This window comes from Zingiber officinale, chromosome 9B, assembly GCF_018446385.1.
Source record: "Zingiber officinale cultivar Zhangliang chromosome 9B, Zo_v1.1, whole genome shotgun sequence".
Taxonomy (NCBI): domain Eukaryota; kingdom Viridiplantae; phylum Streptophyta; class Magnoliopsida; order Zingiberales; family Zingiberaceae; genus Zingiber; species Zingiber officinale.
Genome location: NC_056003.1, coordinates 58,824,601 through 58,843,351, shown reverse-complemented (window position 1 = coordinate 58,843,351; position 18,751 = coordinate 58,824,601). Strand labels below are relative to the sequence as shown.

Below are 18,751 nucleotides of genomic sequence, written 5' to 3'. Positions count from 1 at the left end.
ATCTTACTGCTTTCATCACTGCCTGGTAGGCTTCGTCTGGTAGATAAGTCATTGTTGTTCCGCTATCAATTATGGTCCCTTTCCCGTCGCCAGTGTCAAATAAATAAGTAGGAAGTTGTAAGAAAGCTCCACCCACTCCAATTCCCTTCATATTAACATTATAGTGTGGCCTGTGTCCAAGAGATAGTTTGTTAAATATATAAGAAATAAAAAAATATGGATACTAAGGTTTCAAATATTATCCCATGCTAGAGTTATAGTTCCAAGCAGAAGCGGTGCAGTTTCAGAATTATATGATGCTGACACTCTTTAACATGCATTTAAGCATATGCCAAAATAAATTCAAAGAAGTTTCTCCTAAAATCTCCTTTCACTTACTTTATTTACTTCAAAAATATAAAAAGATAAAACTATGACACTTAGATGGTCAATTGAATTAAAATTTTACAAATAATATCCCATGTCAATACTCAACAAGTGATAAAGCTAGTCGAGGTGAACTAAGATTGGTTTTACTCATTTCATTGCCTTTCTCTTAGACTTTTTTACTTTTAAAAATAAGAGTGTATGAATGCTTTTCAAAATGAAAATTGAGTTTTGGTTCATTTTTTCCTTCAATGTTTGTTCAAGATGAATTTAAACTATTTATTCACCTTTAATTTATTTCTCTTAACTAATGAGAATTGATTTTTTGTAACCAATTAAGCAGGATCCATTATTTAAAAATAAGTCATCAAACATAGATGATCTATTTCACTTGTAGTTTGTCATAAAATCATTTCTTTAAAAAAAAAAAAGACATCCCGGTGCACGAAGCTCTCGTCATGCGGGGTCTCGGGGAAGAATCCATTGTACGTAAAATCATTTCTTAAGTGAATAAAAAAATAAAATCTAAAATAAGTGACTTGAGTGATGGTGAAAATAGAGCACTTGTTTTCGGATTTAATCCAAATCATTTTGTGATCAAACAAGAACATAAGGTCATATGTGAGCATAGTCCACCAATGTGTAAGCTTTGAACAAAACCCAAGTGTGCACATGAGCCTAACATCATGTAGGACACAAAATGAATGAAAATTTTTTTTATATAAGAGATAGATGCATGATAAAGTTGTAGCCGTATGACCTAGTGGTTCGAGTCTCAAAAACAACCTTTTGCAATGTAAGGTAAGACTGCATACAATAGACTCTTCCCCGGGATCCGCATTGGCGGAAGCTTCGTGTACCAGACTACCTTTTATGAGAGATAGATGCACATGTGACATGACTAGCTATTCCGAGTATGGAGGGTTCACCACTACCCACATGGCAAACCACATTGCTACATGTATAGCGAACACATGGTATTGCTTTGTGGATATTGCATGGAGCCATGAACAAGAGCACAAGAATTGTTAAATTGACCAAAGCAAAGGCCATGTGGCCTCTATGTTGGGTTTGACTAAACATCAAAGTCAACATGTAATGGGCATGTTTGTGGCAATAGTAGCAACCCTCTTCTCTTGAATTTTGATCTTTCTATTCAAATTAATGCCATTCAATTTAAACTTAGTAAGAGACTCATCCATTTAATTGTCTCTTTATTGTGCCCTTCCACCCATATAAAGGAGACCCCCTCTTGCATTTCATTTCACTCAAAATTTAAAGAAATCTAACATCTCCTCTCTTATCCTCACTTGAGCATTCTTTCCTCCTTGGCAAGTTCTAAGGTGCAAATGGTTCAATGATATGTAAAATGTAGAGTACTACTATTCAACATAGGAGGTTCTTGCATCCTAAGAGACAATTTAAACCCACTGTGAGCACCATAGCAGAGCAATCTTGTCTTAAAGAAAGTCCAACTATCGCCTTAGCCTGATGAATTTTCCACTGAATCCTTTATGGATCATGACAACCAAAAGATCCTTAGTGATCATCCATTCCTCTTATTGATGAGTAGCATCCTTGAGATCACAATGTTTTAGAGATCCTTAGCAATCATTCCCTCGTCTTAGTGATGAGTAAGATCCACAATATCACAATGCCTGGGAGATCTCTACAAGATCATCCCCTCATTCTAGATGAGTGTTTTTCCTTGATCCTTCTAGATCAATCAACCATTTAAGAGGCATTACTCTATTCGATAAATTTCGGAGCCCAGTAGTCGTCATCAACTCATGACACAAATCTATGATTCAAACAAAGTCAAGACACTATGAAGTCATTATTAACCTATTTACTTTAAAAAAAAAATAATTATGAGAGTAAATAAAAGATGGAAGCGAAGTCTGCCAAATTTAAAAACAAATCTATAAAGTTTTTAGATGCATGACAAATGTTTGCATGGCATGATACTCATCAACATGAGTAGCATTAAAAACATGGAAGAGAAGTCCGGTAAGTGAGCATTGATTATTTATTTGTTAATTTACAATAGTGGTATGTCTCAACCATATTGCCCAACATGGCACAAGAGCTTTAAACCATGATACCAAATCTCTGAGTTAAGGCATTCACTGCTAGTGAAGTAAATCCAATTACAATATCACATTATCTCTATCTAACAACAGTATATTGAAATTTATAGATATAAATGCATAAAGAGAAAATTTTGCATACTTTAGTGATATTAATTATCATAATAATGAATATATACAAAAAAAATAGCAATGATGCACAAGATTTTAGGGAATTGTTCATGGTACACTGATATTGTTTGAAAGATGAATGACAAGTGACAACCAAGTAGGAGGTTCTCACAATTTCCTTTAATGATTTTAATTATATTTCGACAACTGGCCAAACCAAACAACTATAATATATTGGGAAATATATTGTCTAATACTCCAACTGTAATTGAAAAGGAAATATTAAATTAATACCAATTGGAACCAAACTAAAAGACCAGTTGGTGCGCATAAGTCGGATTGAAACTACTGATTAGAAAAACTAAAGAACAGAGTTTGAATCTTCAACATTCTCCACATGGGATTTATGGTATTCTTAGTGTGATTGTATGGATCAATGGCCTTTGCAGTAACTAAAACTGGAGCACGCTACGTTTTGACCTATAATCCTCCATATTGAACAACATTGGCCGCCTTTGGTTGAAGTATAAGCAAATAGATGCACACAATAAACTAAGTTTATATATTATTTCTTACATGAAGTATGTCCTACATTGTGATTGGATAGGCATACTTTTTCTTGCTTCAATCACATATATGAACTTAAATAAGTGTATAATCAGATTAATCCATCAAATTAATTAAATGGAGGTTGATAGAAAACTAACCAAGAAGCCAATCAACATCATTTAATCAAGGAACTTGATGCAGGGATCTGTGACTTTGAGGTCATAACTTTTGACTCGGGTTAAATCACGAAACCTTTGATATATCAAATTGAAGTTCGTTCAAAGATCTATATTTGTTACCAGGTATAACCCATAACGACCCGTCTTAGGCCCAAAAAATATTATTTAAAGCCTTTTTGGAGGATCCGAATAATTTAGTCTTTTTTATTAAGGTTATTTTTGTCTTTTTTGGATCGTTAAGGTTTTGAGACTATTTAAACATTTGTTTAGCTGATGTTAGGGCGTTATCTTTTTATTCAGTTAAATCTTGAGAAGAGTTCTATGCATTTGGCGATTTCCTATGTCTTCCCTGGAATTTCTCTATTCAAACTAGCGAATAATTGTTATTCTGTCCGATGTCAAAACTATTTTTCATTGATTTTTTTGGTTCAAATTACTTTTTTTTTCTACTCAGTCTCCCTCATTTCTCTTCCTCACTCTCCCTCTTTTTCAATTCCTCTATCTTTTCTCTCACCTCTTTCACCCTTCTAGTGCTGATGCCAATGCCCTGTAGGCAAAACTGCCTATGAAGATATTGCCCTAGCAATACCAGTAATTACAAGGAAGAGTAGGGATGGATAGAAGAAAGAGGAAAAGGAGATGAGAGATGGGAAATAAAAAAATTGGGAGAACTTGAAAAATAATTAAACATTTTTTAAAAATCATGAATAATTGTCCTCATAGATTACACTAGTTTCCATCATTTCAATTACGTAGATGTCCACAACAATTGTCTAAGTAAATATATGTATTGAAAAATATCTCCTATTAAATAATGTATTTACTCTATCAACTAATTTTGAAATTTTATTATTTTCTAAATTTGGTATTCAATCACCAAATAATCCTATAAAGGTAAATCTACTGAGTAGTCTTCAATCCTACCATAATTCAAGGATCATACCTACACCTATGGACATGTATTGATGAATAGCTTTGTTATAATCTGTGTTGAATTTGGTCAAAAATTAAAAGGACAACTGAAAAACCACACTTAAGTTGTACCTTCTAACACAATAGCCAGATTTATATGCCTTATAATATTGCATGAACAGTTTGAGCTAATTGTATGTGGATTTTCAACTTGTTTTCTCCCTTAGAACAATGATGTCAGCATGTCTTGTATTAGAGCCATAGCAAATCAGCACACATGTTTTAGCCAAAAGGGATATGTTGGGAATTGCTATCCATAATGTACAAAAAGTCAGCTAAGCAATTTTCTATTTATTCAACTTTGAACTGAAGCTTGCCTATAGTTCATTTAAATTGAAAATGTTAATAACGCCTATAAACATTCAAGAAACCATAATTAGAATGAATGACATTACTTTTTGTCAGTCAACATTTTATCTTAACATGGAAGTCAATATTAGATAATATCCTTTTCCATACTTAGCATGTTGATGCTAAGATTAGCACCAATGAAATGTAAAATGGAGTCACAATAACTGTAAAAGCTTAAGATAGAATAAAGAAGAAAATCTAATAGTTCGACCAGGTCTAGAATAACATACTGCGCAGGTACCAAAGGTGTTGTCTTCACTTTAGGCTCTACTACATGTCCTATGATAAAAATTCCACCTCCATTTACTGTATCTAAACAGTGAGCAAATATCCTGCCAGATTTACCAGAAGCAGCAAGCTGTGAGATCATGGATGAATTTGACTGGCCAAAACCAAGAATTCCATCAAGTGATACCCTTGTACCCAAATCCCCAGATTGATGAGCACCACACCTGTACCAGTATGAATTATGAGAATATATTAAAAAACCATCACAATGGTCATGCACAAGAAAATAATGACAAGGTAATTAGAATCTAAGCACTACAGCACAATTAGAAATAGTATGTCAAACATATGGATCCACACTCATAATGGGTACTCCAACCCAATCCAAAAAATATAGATGATTACTAGAGAACTCTTAATGTTCCAAAAATTTATTTTCAAACTTCAAATTCTACAATCCAATCTGCATCTAGTTAGAAACCTCCTGCCATTGTCTTGGAATAGAATTTCTTCTTTTAATTTTTTATTTTATATAACAGTAAATAACTAAAGAAAACTAAAATCAAAGAATTATAAAATGGAACTCATTGAAGAGATTGTGGCATGAGGCATTGATCACTTTGAATGTGATTTGTTATTGGTAGAAGTGAGAGGAACAATAACAATAGGAGGGGATGTGCAGTAGAGGATAGTAGTGGAGAGGTCGGTGGCTTTGATAGTAGAGACTTAGATCTTATCACAAGGTAAGCTAGAGAGAGAGAGAGAGAGAGAGAGGAAAGATCATATTAGGCGATTGGCCTCCAAATCCAAAGGCAATAACTGTTATTTGTATTTATTTGCTTAATACAAAACAGACTCAAAAGGTGATTAGTTTAAGGATGGAAGAGGATTTCTTGTCAACAATAACATAATTAATTCTAGAAAGAAAATGGAAATAATTTATTCTAGAGAAAATAAAGGGAATAGCTAAATAAAGGAAAAAGATTCCAAATTAATGGGTAGTAACATAATTAATCCCTTTTTTCGGAAGTGTATCAAACAATAATGTCCATTTCCAAGCAATGGTTATGGCATCCATTCAAAGGAGTTTTGTGATGCTTTGCTTTGAAGGAAGAGCACAATTTCAGTGGTATATCTTGGCTTTTTGTTATATGGTATGGCTGGAGACCTTCCCAAGGATGAATAGGAAAATCAACCATAGATGTGTGCTAAACTCGACATCTCAAAAGTGTAGGCATTTCGAATTCTCACTTGTGGTTACATCTTCGTACATATCCTTAGTTGTTTAAATATACATTATACTAATATCTTTCTTTTCTAGAATTCTACACATAATTTCCATAAACTTTTTTTAAATCAATGAATATCATGTGTAAGTCTCTCTTCCTTTTCCGATATTTTCAATTAGTTGTCTGAGAAAATATATAGCTTCTATTGTCAACCTTTCAAAAATGAAACCAAATTGATTTTTGGTCAACTTAATCTTTTTCCAACTGAAAGGGAGCCTTGACACAATGGTAAATTTTTCCAACTCTTTCCAAAGGTTTCATAACATGACTCATTAATTTAATGTCTCTATAATTTGCAAAATTATATTCATCTCCTTTATTTTTAAATAGGAGAATTAAGTACTTAACGTCCATTATTCTGGAATTTTTTCAATTTGATATCAAGATGAATATCTTCGCAAGTCATTCAATACTTTGCTTTTCTAGACAGTTTCATATCTCTATTGGAATATCATTCAATCCAATCATTTTTTTTATTTTGAATCATTTATATCTATTCTACTTCTAAAATTTGAATTCTCTAATAAAAATTTAAATTTTTATATTAATTTGACCTTCTTAAATTTTCTAAGCTAAGTTGGTCTCCTAAATCATCATTAAAAAGTTAATAAAAATATCTCTTCTATCGCTCCTTTATTTCGTCATCCTTCACTAATATCCTACTTGATTCATCTTTAATACATGTTATTTGGGTAAGATCCTTTATTTTCCTCTTGCTTTAACTATTGTATACATGTTTCTTTCCCCTTCTTTTATATGAAGTTGTTAATACAAGCGTTTAAAAGTTTTATTCTTAGCTTCTTAGCTTCACTCACTACTCCTTGACATCTTTCTTAGCTACTATATAATTTTATAAGTTTTCTTCATTCTTACAAGTTACAATAACTTATATAGGTTGTTTGTTTTTCCATCACTTTCTTCTATACTTCCTCATTTCACCACTAAGATTCATGATTTAGTAATGTTTGTCCTCTTGGCTTGCCGACTATGCTCTTGGCCACCATTTTCAAATTTAATACCTTATCCTATGTCACGTCGCCCTATATTTCTCCTAATAGTTGTGCTCTACCCTCTGCTTGAATATACTTTACTTTCCACCATTTGATTGTAGAAGTTATGCATATTTTCCTTCTACTAAAATATTATATGAGGAATGTATTTAATATTACTAACTTATATTGGGTGGTTAAGTTTTCTCCAAAGCTGAGCTAAGTTGGTCTCCTAAATCATCATTAAAAAGTTAATAAAAATACCTCTTCTATCGCTCCTTTATTTCCTCATCCTTCACTAATATCCTACTTAATTCATCTTAAATACATGTTATTTGGGTAAGATTCTTTGTTTTCCTCTTGCTTTAACTATTGTATACATGTCTCTTTCCCCTTCTTTTAAATGAAGTTGTTGATACAAGCGTTTAAAAGTTGTATTCTTAGCTTCTTAGCTTCACTCACTACTCCTTGACATCTTTCTTAGCTACTATATAATTTTATAAGTTTTCTTCATTCTTACAAGTTACAATAACTTACATAGGTTGTTATTTTTCCATCACTTTCTCCTATACTTCCTCATTTCACCACTAAGATTCCTGATTTAGTAGTGTCCGTCCTCTTGGCTCGCCAACTATGCTCTTGACCACCATTTTCAAATTTAATACCTTATCCTATGTTATATCTACGTCGCCATATATTTCTCCTAATAGTTGTGCTCTACCCTCTCCTTGAATATACTTTACTTTCCACCATTTGATTATAGAAGTTTGTTAGTTAGAGCCCTAGAGCCAATCATATGATGATTGTTGTATGGACTCGATGTATCATATTCCTATATATTAATAAAGGCATTTCTTTATGGTTATTATACTTACTTGTATTAATGCCAAATAACTAAATATAATAGCGTCCTTGAGTAGAAGGTTCTTATCTCTATCAATCAATTGGTTGAATTGATAGTGAGATGATATAGAGAACACTACTCTTAATCATTCCTAGTCAAGTATTAACATTCAAGGGCAATGTTAATGCGATGAGACTAGCATGTAGGTCAACTCGATGACTTGATCTCACAAGTCATAGATATAGAGATATCAAGTTGACACATGAGTATGCATTGGAGAATGTATACTGAATGACCCGCCATGAGAAAGTATCATGGATCGTTATATGAGTGTCATATACTTTCTCATATGACTATTAGTATGACTATCAGTCCTTGGACCTGAAGTCACCATAGTTCCCTACATAAGGAGTTGCATACTTTGACTTCGTCAAACGTCACCCGTAACTGGGCGGACTATAAAGGCGATTACTGGATATATAACAAATTATGCGGAAGGATGTGAGTGATGTAAATGGGATCTATCCCTCCTATATGACGGGAGTGACATCATGATTCTTGATAGAGTGAGACCATTAAGTGCATGATCATGCTCAAATGAGTCAATATGAGATATTGAGCTCATTTGATTAGAGTGAGTCTACTTGGGGTTCAAGACATAGATTGATTAGAGGATGACACGGTCTATGCCCCAATTCATCAATCTAGATGTCAAGGATAGAAGGACATTGTCACATATTGTGAGAGTCACAATTAGTAGTCACAAAGGTAATGTTGGATCTCAACATTCTTGTAACTTGGGTAGTAATGATGTGTTGCGAGATACCGCTCATTACTTATGCTTCTAAATGAGTTTAGGAGCATTGCCAACGTTACAAGAACCTATAGGGTTACACACAAAGAGTAATTAGATGGAGATTAGGTTCATATGATGAACCAAGAGGATTAGGTTCATATGATGAACTAAATTGGATTAAGTATAATCCAAATTAGATTAATTGAATAAGACTCGATTAAGTTAGACTTGAGTTAGACTCAAGTGAGGCTAGACTTGAGTTAGACTCAAGTGAGACTTAATGATGATATTCATTGAATTTTGAATTCAATGATAAATGATGACATTCATTGAATTATGAATTCAATTTGAATATTAGATTCAAATTTCGATTCAAATTATGAAGAGAAGAGAAGTTTCAAAATAGTCATTTAATGAAGAATGAATATTCATTAAATACTCATTAAGACTCATTAATGAAGCTCATTAATGGAGTTAATGAGCATTAAGTATTTTCATTAGATGAAAATACTTAAGTTATTTTACTCTTATTTTTCATAATGAATGAATCATCATTATTCTTCTTCTCTTCTAGCTCTCTCTCCCTCTCCTCCATTGCCGAGCCACCCAAGAGTGCTAGCACACTCTAAGTGGTTCTTCTCCACCTATTGTCCGTATAGATACGTATAGAGGAGTGTACGCTTGACACTCTCAAGATCCGGCAACCTTTTGGACGAGCGGGATAAGCGAAGGACTTCTTAACAAGGGTAACGCTTCTTATTCATGTAGATCTAAGGTAGATCTAGGTTAGAAACTTGTACATGATTTATTTTTATATATCTTCGCACGGATCCATGGCAAGACTTCGAGGTTTCCGCAATGCAAAAAGCGATTTTTGCGGCTCGAAAGTTCCAACAGTGGTATCAGAGCCACGTGCGAAGCATGTACAAGTTTGTATTTTATTTTTATGAAAATATTTCAGATCTATAAGTTTGCTATTTTTATAGATTTTTTGAGTATTTTTCTCATAGAAGCGAAGCAACAAGTGCTTGGGCACTTGTAGGTTTCAATTACCGAGAAAAACCTTCCGAAATGGCAAGGTCTCGCCCAAATCGTTTTGGGACAGTGGCTTAAGGCGTTGTTAGATCAAGATGGGACACTCGCGATATTCATTTCGCGAGAAGGGGCGCTACCCCTAACCCCGCAAGGGGCATTGTCCCACGATCGCGCCCGAAAACCGCTAAACGGGACCGCCGGGAAGTTGTGACTCATAAAATCGATAAAATCAGTAGTAAAATTATAGAAATTTATATAAAATATATAATTTAGAATTATGTGTGATTTTGTGATGGTCATAGCCCAAAACTCCAATATGATTGGTTAAAATGTGTTGTAATTCATAATATGGCCTGCGCGCCATTTTTGTGTTGTGCGTGTTGTATTGATATGCGACCTGCGCATCGTACCTTCTCTTTTATATTCTTGTTGTAAATAGAATTTAGACTCGAATGTAACTCGAGTTTCACATTTGTAATGTACAAAATGAAGCGGTGGAAGGTCCACTCAAGAAAGAGTTACGAGGAGGGTGATTTCAACACATGGCGATCAAAGGGAGGAGCTTGAAGAAGTCGTTGACCCTAGTTGACCATCCGATCTTTTCATTGGCTTGAAAAGATCATAGTAGGGTCATGACCTCATCACAAAATAATTAGTTATCTATCATTGCTTGTGTATGTGATGCATGATAATGTAGGATAATTAGTGCCTTGATGCATATAAGATATGAATCCACGATTAGATTAGATCTTAATCAAATCAACTCGATATGCCTACCAAGTTTTGATACCCATCACTACCTCGATCATTTGTTGTTGTTGAATCTGCCAAAGCAGAGCAACGCATATTATCTTGGTAGGGTGCGGAGGGATAACCTTGGTCCCGCCTATCAAAGCTTGGGTGAGTACAAACTCAATTAGATTGAGCAACTAGTTAACTCAATTGGATCGAGTAAAACTATAGGCATTTTCCAACGGTTGGACGATAGGATAAAAATCACATTTATACTAAATCTTGGGCGATTTAGCCAAAGCTAACTCAAGTTTTAATATAAATGAGATTTTTGATCCTATAAATAAGAATTGCATAGAGATGTAATTGATAATTCGTTATCTACCAATCATACTAAGTCTTGAGCAATTTAGCCAAAGCTAACTCAAGGCATAGTATGATGTGGATCTTGTCCCACAAGAATTATAGCTAATTGGTATGAATCCAGTAGTGTGGTTTGACCACATCCATGACTTGATTCTACAAAAGTCCTATAATTCAGTGGAAGCATCATTTAGTTAAAGGTCTAATTAAATGATTAAAGGAATATGATATTTACTTTCTGCATTATTTTTGTTGTAAATTGTCATGTCGACAAACACGAACACCTTCTCCCTGCGTTCTGTCCTTGACAAGGACAAGCTCAATGGAGCTAATTTCCTGGACTGGTACAGGAATCTGAGAATCGTTCTCACACAAGAAAGAAAATTGTACGTCCTGGAGCAGCACATTCCGGAGGCACCTCCTGCCACTACCACGCGAGCTGACCGAGATGCTTATAAGAAGCATCAAGATAACGCATTAGATGTGTCATGCCTCATACTCGCAACCATGAACTCTGAGCTTCAGAAGCAACACGAGTTGATGACTGCTTATGACATGGTTGAACATCTTCGTCAACTATATCAAGGACAAGCAAGGTACTGGAAGAGGAACTGCAAAGGATACCTAGAAGATTTTAAGAAGAAGGAAAATAAGATTTCTACTTCAGGTATACATGTTATAGAAGTCAATCTCTCTATTTCTTCATCGTGGGTATTAGATACCGGATGTGCTTCTCACATTTGTACTAATGTACAGGTGCTAAGAAATAGCAGGGCATTGACGAAGGGCGAGGTAGACCTACGAGTAGGCAATGGAGCACGGGTTGCTGCTGTTGTTGTAAGAACTTACTTTCTATCTCTGCCCTCTGGGCTTGTACTAGAATTAGATGAATGTTGTTATATGTCTGCTCTTACAAAGAACATCATTTCAGTCTCTTGTTTGGACAAGAAAGGCTTTTCTTTTGTAATAAAGAACAAATGTTGTTCTGTTTATTTAAAAGATATGTTCTACTGTAGTGCACCTCTGATGAACGGACTCTACATTCTAGACTTAGAGAACCTCATCTATAACATAAGTACCAAAAGGTTCAAGTCAAATGAAATGAACCGAACCTATCTCTGGCATTGTCGCTTAGGTCATATAAATGAAAATCGTTTATCTCAGCTCCATAAAGATGGTTTGTTAGACTCATTTGATTTTGAATCATATGAGACATGCGAATCATGCCTACTAGGCAAGATGACCAAGACTCCCTTTAGTGGACACAGCGAAAGAGCGACTGACTTGTTAGGACTTATACATAGTGATGTATGTGGCTCTTTCAATGTCGCTGCCAGAGGTGGTTATAGGTACTTCATCACATTTACTGATGATTTCAGTAGATATGGTTATGTGTATCTGATGACACATAAATTACAATCCTTTGAAAAGTTCAAAGAATTCAAGAATGGGTTCGTGTTTTGCTTGAATGGTGGTGATGTGAGCTAGAAGAGTTCGAAGCAGGACACAGTTACTGATTCTACAACAGAGGCCGAGTATATTGCTGCATCAGAAGCAGCAAAGGAGGCAGTTTGGATCCGCAAGTTCATTATTGACCTTGGGGTGGTTCCTAGCATAGCCGATCCTATAGAGCTCTATTGTGGCAACAATAGAGCAATTGCGCAGGCTAAGGAACCTCGCTTACACCAGCGGACCAAACACATACTACGGCGCTTCCATCTCATTCGAGAGATTATCGATAAAGGAGATGTGAAGATTTGCAGAGTACCCACAAAGGCTAACGTCGCTGATCCCTTAACCAAAGTTTTAGTACAGAGAAAGCATGATGGTCACACTAGGTCATTTGGTGTTAGAGCCTACCCTGATTCGCACTAGTGCTAGTGGGAGATTGTTAGTGAGAGCCCTAGAGCCAATCATGTGATGATTGTTGTATGGACTCGATATATCATATTCCTATATATTTATAAAGGCATTTCTTTATGGTTATTATACTTACTTGTATTGGTGCCAAATAACTGAGTATAATAACGTCCTTGAGTGGAAGGTTCTTATCTATATCAATCGATTGGTTGAATTGACAGTAAGATGATATAGAGAACACTATTCTTAATCATTCCTAGTCAAGTATTAACGTTCAGGGACAATGTTAATGCGATGAGACTAGCATGTAGGTCAACTCGATGACTTGATCTCACAAGTCATGGATATAGAGATATCAAGTTGACACATGAGTATGCATTGGAGAATGTATACTAAATGACCCGTCATGAGAAAGTATCATGGATCGTTATATGAGTGTCATATACTTTCTCATGTGACTATTAGTATGACTATCAGTCCTTGGACCTGAAGTCACCATAGTTCCCTACATAAGGAGTTGCATACTTTGGGTTAAACGTCGAGCGTCGCGCGGGTGGACTAAAAAGGCGATTACTGGGTATGTAACAAATTATGCGGAATGATGTGAGTGATGTAGATGGGATCTATCCCTCCTATATGACAGGAGTGACATCATGATTCTTGATAGAGTGAGACCACTAAGTGCATGGTCATGCCCAAATGAGTCAATATGAGATATTGAGCTCATTTGATTAGAGTGAGTCTACTTGGGGTTCAAGACATAGATTGATTAGAGGATGACACGGTCTATGACTCAATTGATCAATCTAGACGTCAAGGATAGAAGGACATTGTCACATATTGTGAGAGTCACAATTAGTAGTCACAAAGGTGATGTTGGATCTCAACATTCTTGTAACTTGGGTAGTAATGATGTGTTGCTAGATACCACTCATTACTTATGCTTCTAAATGGGTTTAGGAGCATTGCCAACGATACAAGAACCTATAGGGTCACACACAAAGGGCAATTAGATGGAGATTAGGTTCATATGATGAACCAAGAGGATTAGGTTCATATGATGAACCAAATTGGATTAAGTGTAATCCAAATTAGATTAATTGAGTAAGACTCGATTAAGTTAGACTTGAGTTAGACTCCAGTGAGACTTAATGATGATATTCATTGAATTTTGAATTCAATGATAAATGATGACATTCATTGAATTATGAATTCAATTTGAATATTAGATTCAAATTTCGATTCAAATTATGAAGAGAAGAGGAGTTTCAAAATGGTCATTTAATGAAGAATGAATATTCATTAAATACTCATTAAGACTCATTAATAAGGCTCATTAATAGAGTTAATAAGCATCAAGTATTTTCATTAGATGAAAATACTTAAGCCATTTTACTCTTATTTTTCATAATGAATAAATCATCATTATTCTTCTTCTCTTCTAGCTCTCTCTCCCTCTCCTCCATTGTCGAGCCACCCAAGAGTGCTAGCACACTCTAAGTGGTTCTTCTCCACCTATTGTTCGTGTGGATACGTATAGAGGAGTGTACGCTTGACACTCTCGAGATCCGGCAACCTTTTGGACGAGCGGGATAAGCGAAGGACTTCACAACAAGGGTAATGCTTCTTATTCATGTAGATCTAAGGTAGATCTAGGTTAGAAACTTGTACATGATTTATTTTTATATATCTTCGCATGGATCCGTGGCAAGACTTCGAGGTTTCCGCAACGCAAAAAGCGATTTTTGCGGCTCGAAAGTCCTAACAGAGTTGTGCATATTTTCCTTCTACTAATACTATAATTGAGGAATGTATTTAATACCACTAACTTATATTGGGTGGTCAAGTTTTCTCCAAAGCTAACCTTACGATATTTATAAATTTTTCTATCTCTTTTCCTAACCATAAAAAAAATCAATTTGTGACTTATTGTTCACACTTTTGAACATAACCAGATGTTTTTCTCTCTTCTTAAAAAATATATTAGTTATTATAAGTTCATATGTTATTGTGCAATCCAATATAACTTTTCCTTCTTTCTTTATTGTTCGAAAAATCATAATCCCCATGCATCCCATCATATTCCTCATTTCTTACTTTTATATGATTTTTGTACGACATTGTCTAGGTCTTCCCTAAATTGCTAATGTAATAATGTTAGTCCCAAGCCCGAATGAAAAAGGTTGAGAGTTGCTCTAGATTACAGCGTTAAACATAGGCGAATGTTCTATGAATGGATACATCATCTAGGTCATCCCAAAACTGTCTTCATATAATCCTATCTAAGGTGCATATATGTTAATTACATTAATAATTTTCTTTACTACCACTATCTTGAGAGTTATATAATCTTATCTCATTCTTAAATACTTTTACTATGTTGTCTTTTAACAAACTATCTACAACAATATCTACTCTATTTCTTGTTTTATATTTTTATGCGTATCATAACTTAAAAACCTAAATTCACCATCATCTTTGTCTTCTCCCCTACTTATTTAATCTCTTGTAAACACAAAATATTACTTAGGCATGGAATAAGGAAAAAAGTGAAACCAACAAGGATTTTTTAAAAATGCCTAGCTATGTTAATAATACAGCTAACTCAACAATATAGAGAAAAGAAGGATTAGCGTATTCTTTTTATAGACTTAGAAAAACTTACAATTAAGTTGCTAGACAATTACTATGGTGGATTTCAGAAATAAAGAAATATATAGTGTTGGAAAACATGATGTTGTAATCAATCTATATCCCTAAATATTAGACTAAAAATATTCCATAAATCACGAGATCATGATTCCATAAATTATATGGAGTGCCAAGAATCTATTCCAAGATGGAACTATGATGGAATGAAGAGGACTTGAGCCGTTGTGTAGAGGAGAGCGTGATAGAGAAAAAAGAGCAACAACGATTGGACTTGTTAATCTCAATCTCCTCTTTACTACCCTTCTACAACTTGCACTATGGAGAAAGTTTTTAGGCCCACCTGACTCAAAGACGATATCATCAAAATTCACCTATTGAAGTGCATAAATTGAGAAGCCAAAGCTTTATCTATAGAGCAGAAAAAAGGGTGTTGCTCAAAGAAAGAGAAGAGACTTGTCGCTTGTTGTAAATACGAATTAAATTTAATGTGAATCTACCCGACTCATTCCTAGGTCTTATTTAGGCTAATCCACATCCTTTAGTTGACTCGTATCTCTTAAGTTGCACTCATCTAGGTTTATCATGGGCCACTGGAATGCAATCTAGATAGCATCAATTGAAAGCACTAGTTCATCTAGACACATTGTGTGAATTGGTTGTACCACTTGGGCCAAATCCATTAGCGTGTGGCCCAACCTTTCCACATGGAAAATGAAGTAAAGGGTGGCTTCCTATTTTGCAATAAATCAAATATGTGTCTGAAACAAAACCCATATTGTGCCTAAAGCACATGATAGTGCATTGCAATAGTGCATAGTATGCTTTTGCATGTGAGCTAGAGTTTTTATATGCATCGCACAAAGACCTGCCATGTGCAAAGCATGTCATTCTTTCTTATCAGTCAAATATTTATTAATTATGTAAAAATCATTATTTTAACTCTAGAAGCATCAAATATCAAATTGGAAGCTAACATTATGCACTAACCCAAATGTGACAGTTGCATTAGCTAGTTGAGTTTGGTGGCCACTTGATACTTGATTATACTCAATAGTGTCTGTGATAAAAAGACCCGCAGTTGTGCTCCCATCACCATAAACCACTTTATACTCGCATGGAAAATTCGAAAAGCAACCAGGTATATCTCCATATGTGGATAGGCAAAATTTATCTTGACAGGAAACCAACCTCGAAGTTGTAGAAGCCTTTGGATCATATAACATCAAATCAAACTGCAAAATAAATAGAGACAAACAAATGTAACATGCATTAAATATAGGTAAAATTTTCAAACCACACACTTAAAGTTATGAAATCCTCAATGGGTGCATTTAGTTTCGTAAATGTCTAACAAACACACCTTCCTATAATGAAAACCCCAAAACACAAACCTTTCTCATCCGGTTATCTCAATATACGTTTGGTACCATCATCCAGTTGATTGAATTAACCCTCCAATTTACTGAATTAGCCCACGAGTTGAATTGGCTAACGTAGACCTTTGTAAGGTGAAATGGTCATTTCACATTTGATAGACTTATATACGTCAAAATCAAGTGTAACGACATAGATGGGTGCCTGGGAGCTCTTGGATCACAACGATGATCTCAAACTTACATTTTGATCTATAAATGTTCATCAAGGTGAAACTTAATGCACCTACTATGATCTAAATGCGAGTGTGAAGGCATGGAAGCACAATGGTGGTCTTACATTTGTATTTTAACCTGTGGATATCCATTCAGGTGAAATGACAATTTCACTTTGATAGACCTACAATAGTCTAAATACAAGTGTGGGGATATTGATGAGTTCCTAAGAGCACCATGAGTGCATGTAGTCTGAACTTGTATTGTTAACTATGAACGTCCAAAGTTTAAAAAAAGAAACAATTTGAGGCAATCATTTTGGTTCTACAACTCTCAAGAACTCATTCATGTTCTTATTCATGCATTTAGACTTGAGTAGGTTCATCAAGGTGAAAATCATCATTTTACTATATATATAAAGGCCTATGTTAGCTAGTTCTAGTCGATTAGTGGGCCAATTCAATCAACCAGATAGTCAATTATGAGTTAATTCAGTCGAATTGGAAATTCAATCAACTGACTCAATTAATTGGATGGTATGTGTTAAGATGGTCCGGTGAGAGGAAGCTGTTTTTGAGTTAGGGAGGTGCATTTGGCATTTAAGAAACTAAACGTGCCCATTAGGCATTTTGAAACTTTAGTGTGTGGTTTGGGAAATTTGCCATAAATATAAAATTAAATAGGAGCAAAAGGACGAAAAAGGAATCATACACCAAGATCGCTCTTCTTAGGGCACTCCACGCACGAGATGCAATTCACCCAAAGAAGGTCGCTCCCTGTGTCGACTTGCACGTGGAAGTTGGTGGGCGGAGTCCCAATCGCAATTTCCGCATAGTATAACCTATAAAATTTATCACAAAGGAGCGCGATTTAAAAAAAAAAAAAAAAAAGTAAAACGATCAAATAAGACAATGTTTTGGGCCGAACCCAGCGTCGGTGGGGATGCCGGAGCCACCGATAGGGATATCGACCGCGGCGAGGATCCTGCTGTGGCGGTGGATGTCGTGGGTGCGGAGCTCGGCGATGGCCTGCCTGCGGCCGAGAAACTTGTGGCGCACCTTAAGTAGCCCAACGGCAGTAATTGACGGAGCCAACGCCAGCAGCAGCACGAGGAGCAGAGCGAGAAGCGACGAGGAAGAGGAAGAGGGAGAGTATTGGGGAACCATCGCGGTAGGATTGTCGGGACGAATAAAGTCGGTCGGTCGATGTTCCTCAGGGCAACGACATCGCCGTCGGGGAGGGTTTGAGGAGGAAGGAAGGAAGGAAAGAAGGAAGGGCGATAAATGAATAACAGGGGCTCGGCCTTTCCTTCCCTTGCTTGTTTTGGAGCGGGAAAATGGGAGAAAAGGAGAGAACAGAGAGATGGCAGAGGAAGGTGGAGAGGAGAAAACGGGGGACGACGAGATTTAATTAAATTAGTTTGTATCAATAAATTTATATTAACACAAAAACATTCCATTTGTGTGATTTATCTATCCGTTTTGTATGGTGAAATTGATAATATTGAACGTTTTGGGATGTGTGATATTAAGGACAGGAGAAAACGGGAGACCACAAATTTAATTTAATTAATTTATATTAATAAATTTATTTTAACAAAAGATATTTCCTTATGTATCCATGTAAAGGCATTATGATTTAATACTCTAATAATTTATTAGTCTATATTTTATTATACGATGGATAATATTAAACCGTTTAAATTAAGCGGATCTTTTGTTTCAATAAATTAAACATTGATTTTATAATATGCTAT

The 18,751-nt window shown here is 35.2% G+C and overlaps 1 protein-coding gene across 5 annotated transcripts in view; it reads right to left on the bottom strand.

Moving 5' to 3' along the window:
• The window catches only part of LOC122025682 (aspartic proteinase 36-like), a 51,049-nt gene extending 32,644 nt beyond the window's left edge, over positions 1-18,405 (bottom strand). For 4 of the 5 annotated variants that reach the window (XR_006123805.1, XR_006123806.1, XR_006123804.1 and 1 more), the window contains exons 1-5: positions 17,923-18,405; positions 17,707-17,836; positions 16,394-16,638; positions 4,849-5,070; positions 8-170 (exon numbers count right to left, since the gene is read on the bottom strand). Coding sequence is in view for 2 of the 5 variants with exons in the window: in XM_042584519.1 (XP_042440453.1) it covers positions 8-170; positions 4,849-5,070; positions 16,394-16,638; positions 17,707-17,836; positions 17,923-18,161 (999 nt within the window). In the remaining 3 variants the exon portion in view is untranslated. The remainder of the gene's footprint in view (positions 1-7; positions 171-4,848; positions 5,071-16,393; positions 16,639-17,706; positions 17,837-17,922) is intronic. The other variant, XM_042584520.1, reaches the window with a different exon arrangement.
• Between the last annotated feature and the right edge of the window lie 346 nt (positions 18,406-18,751).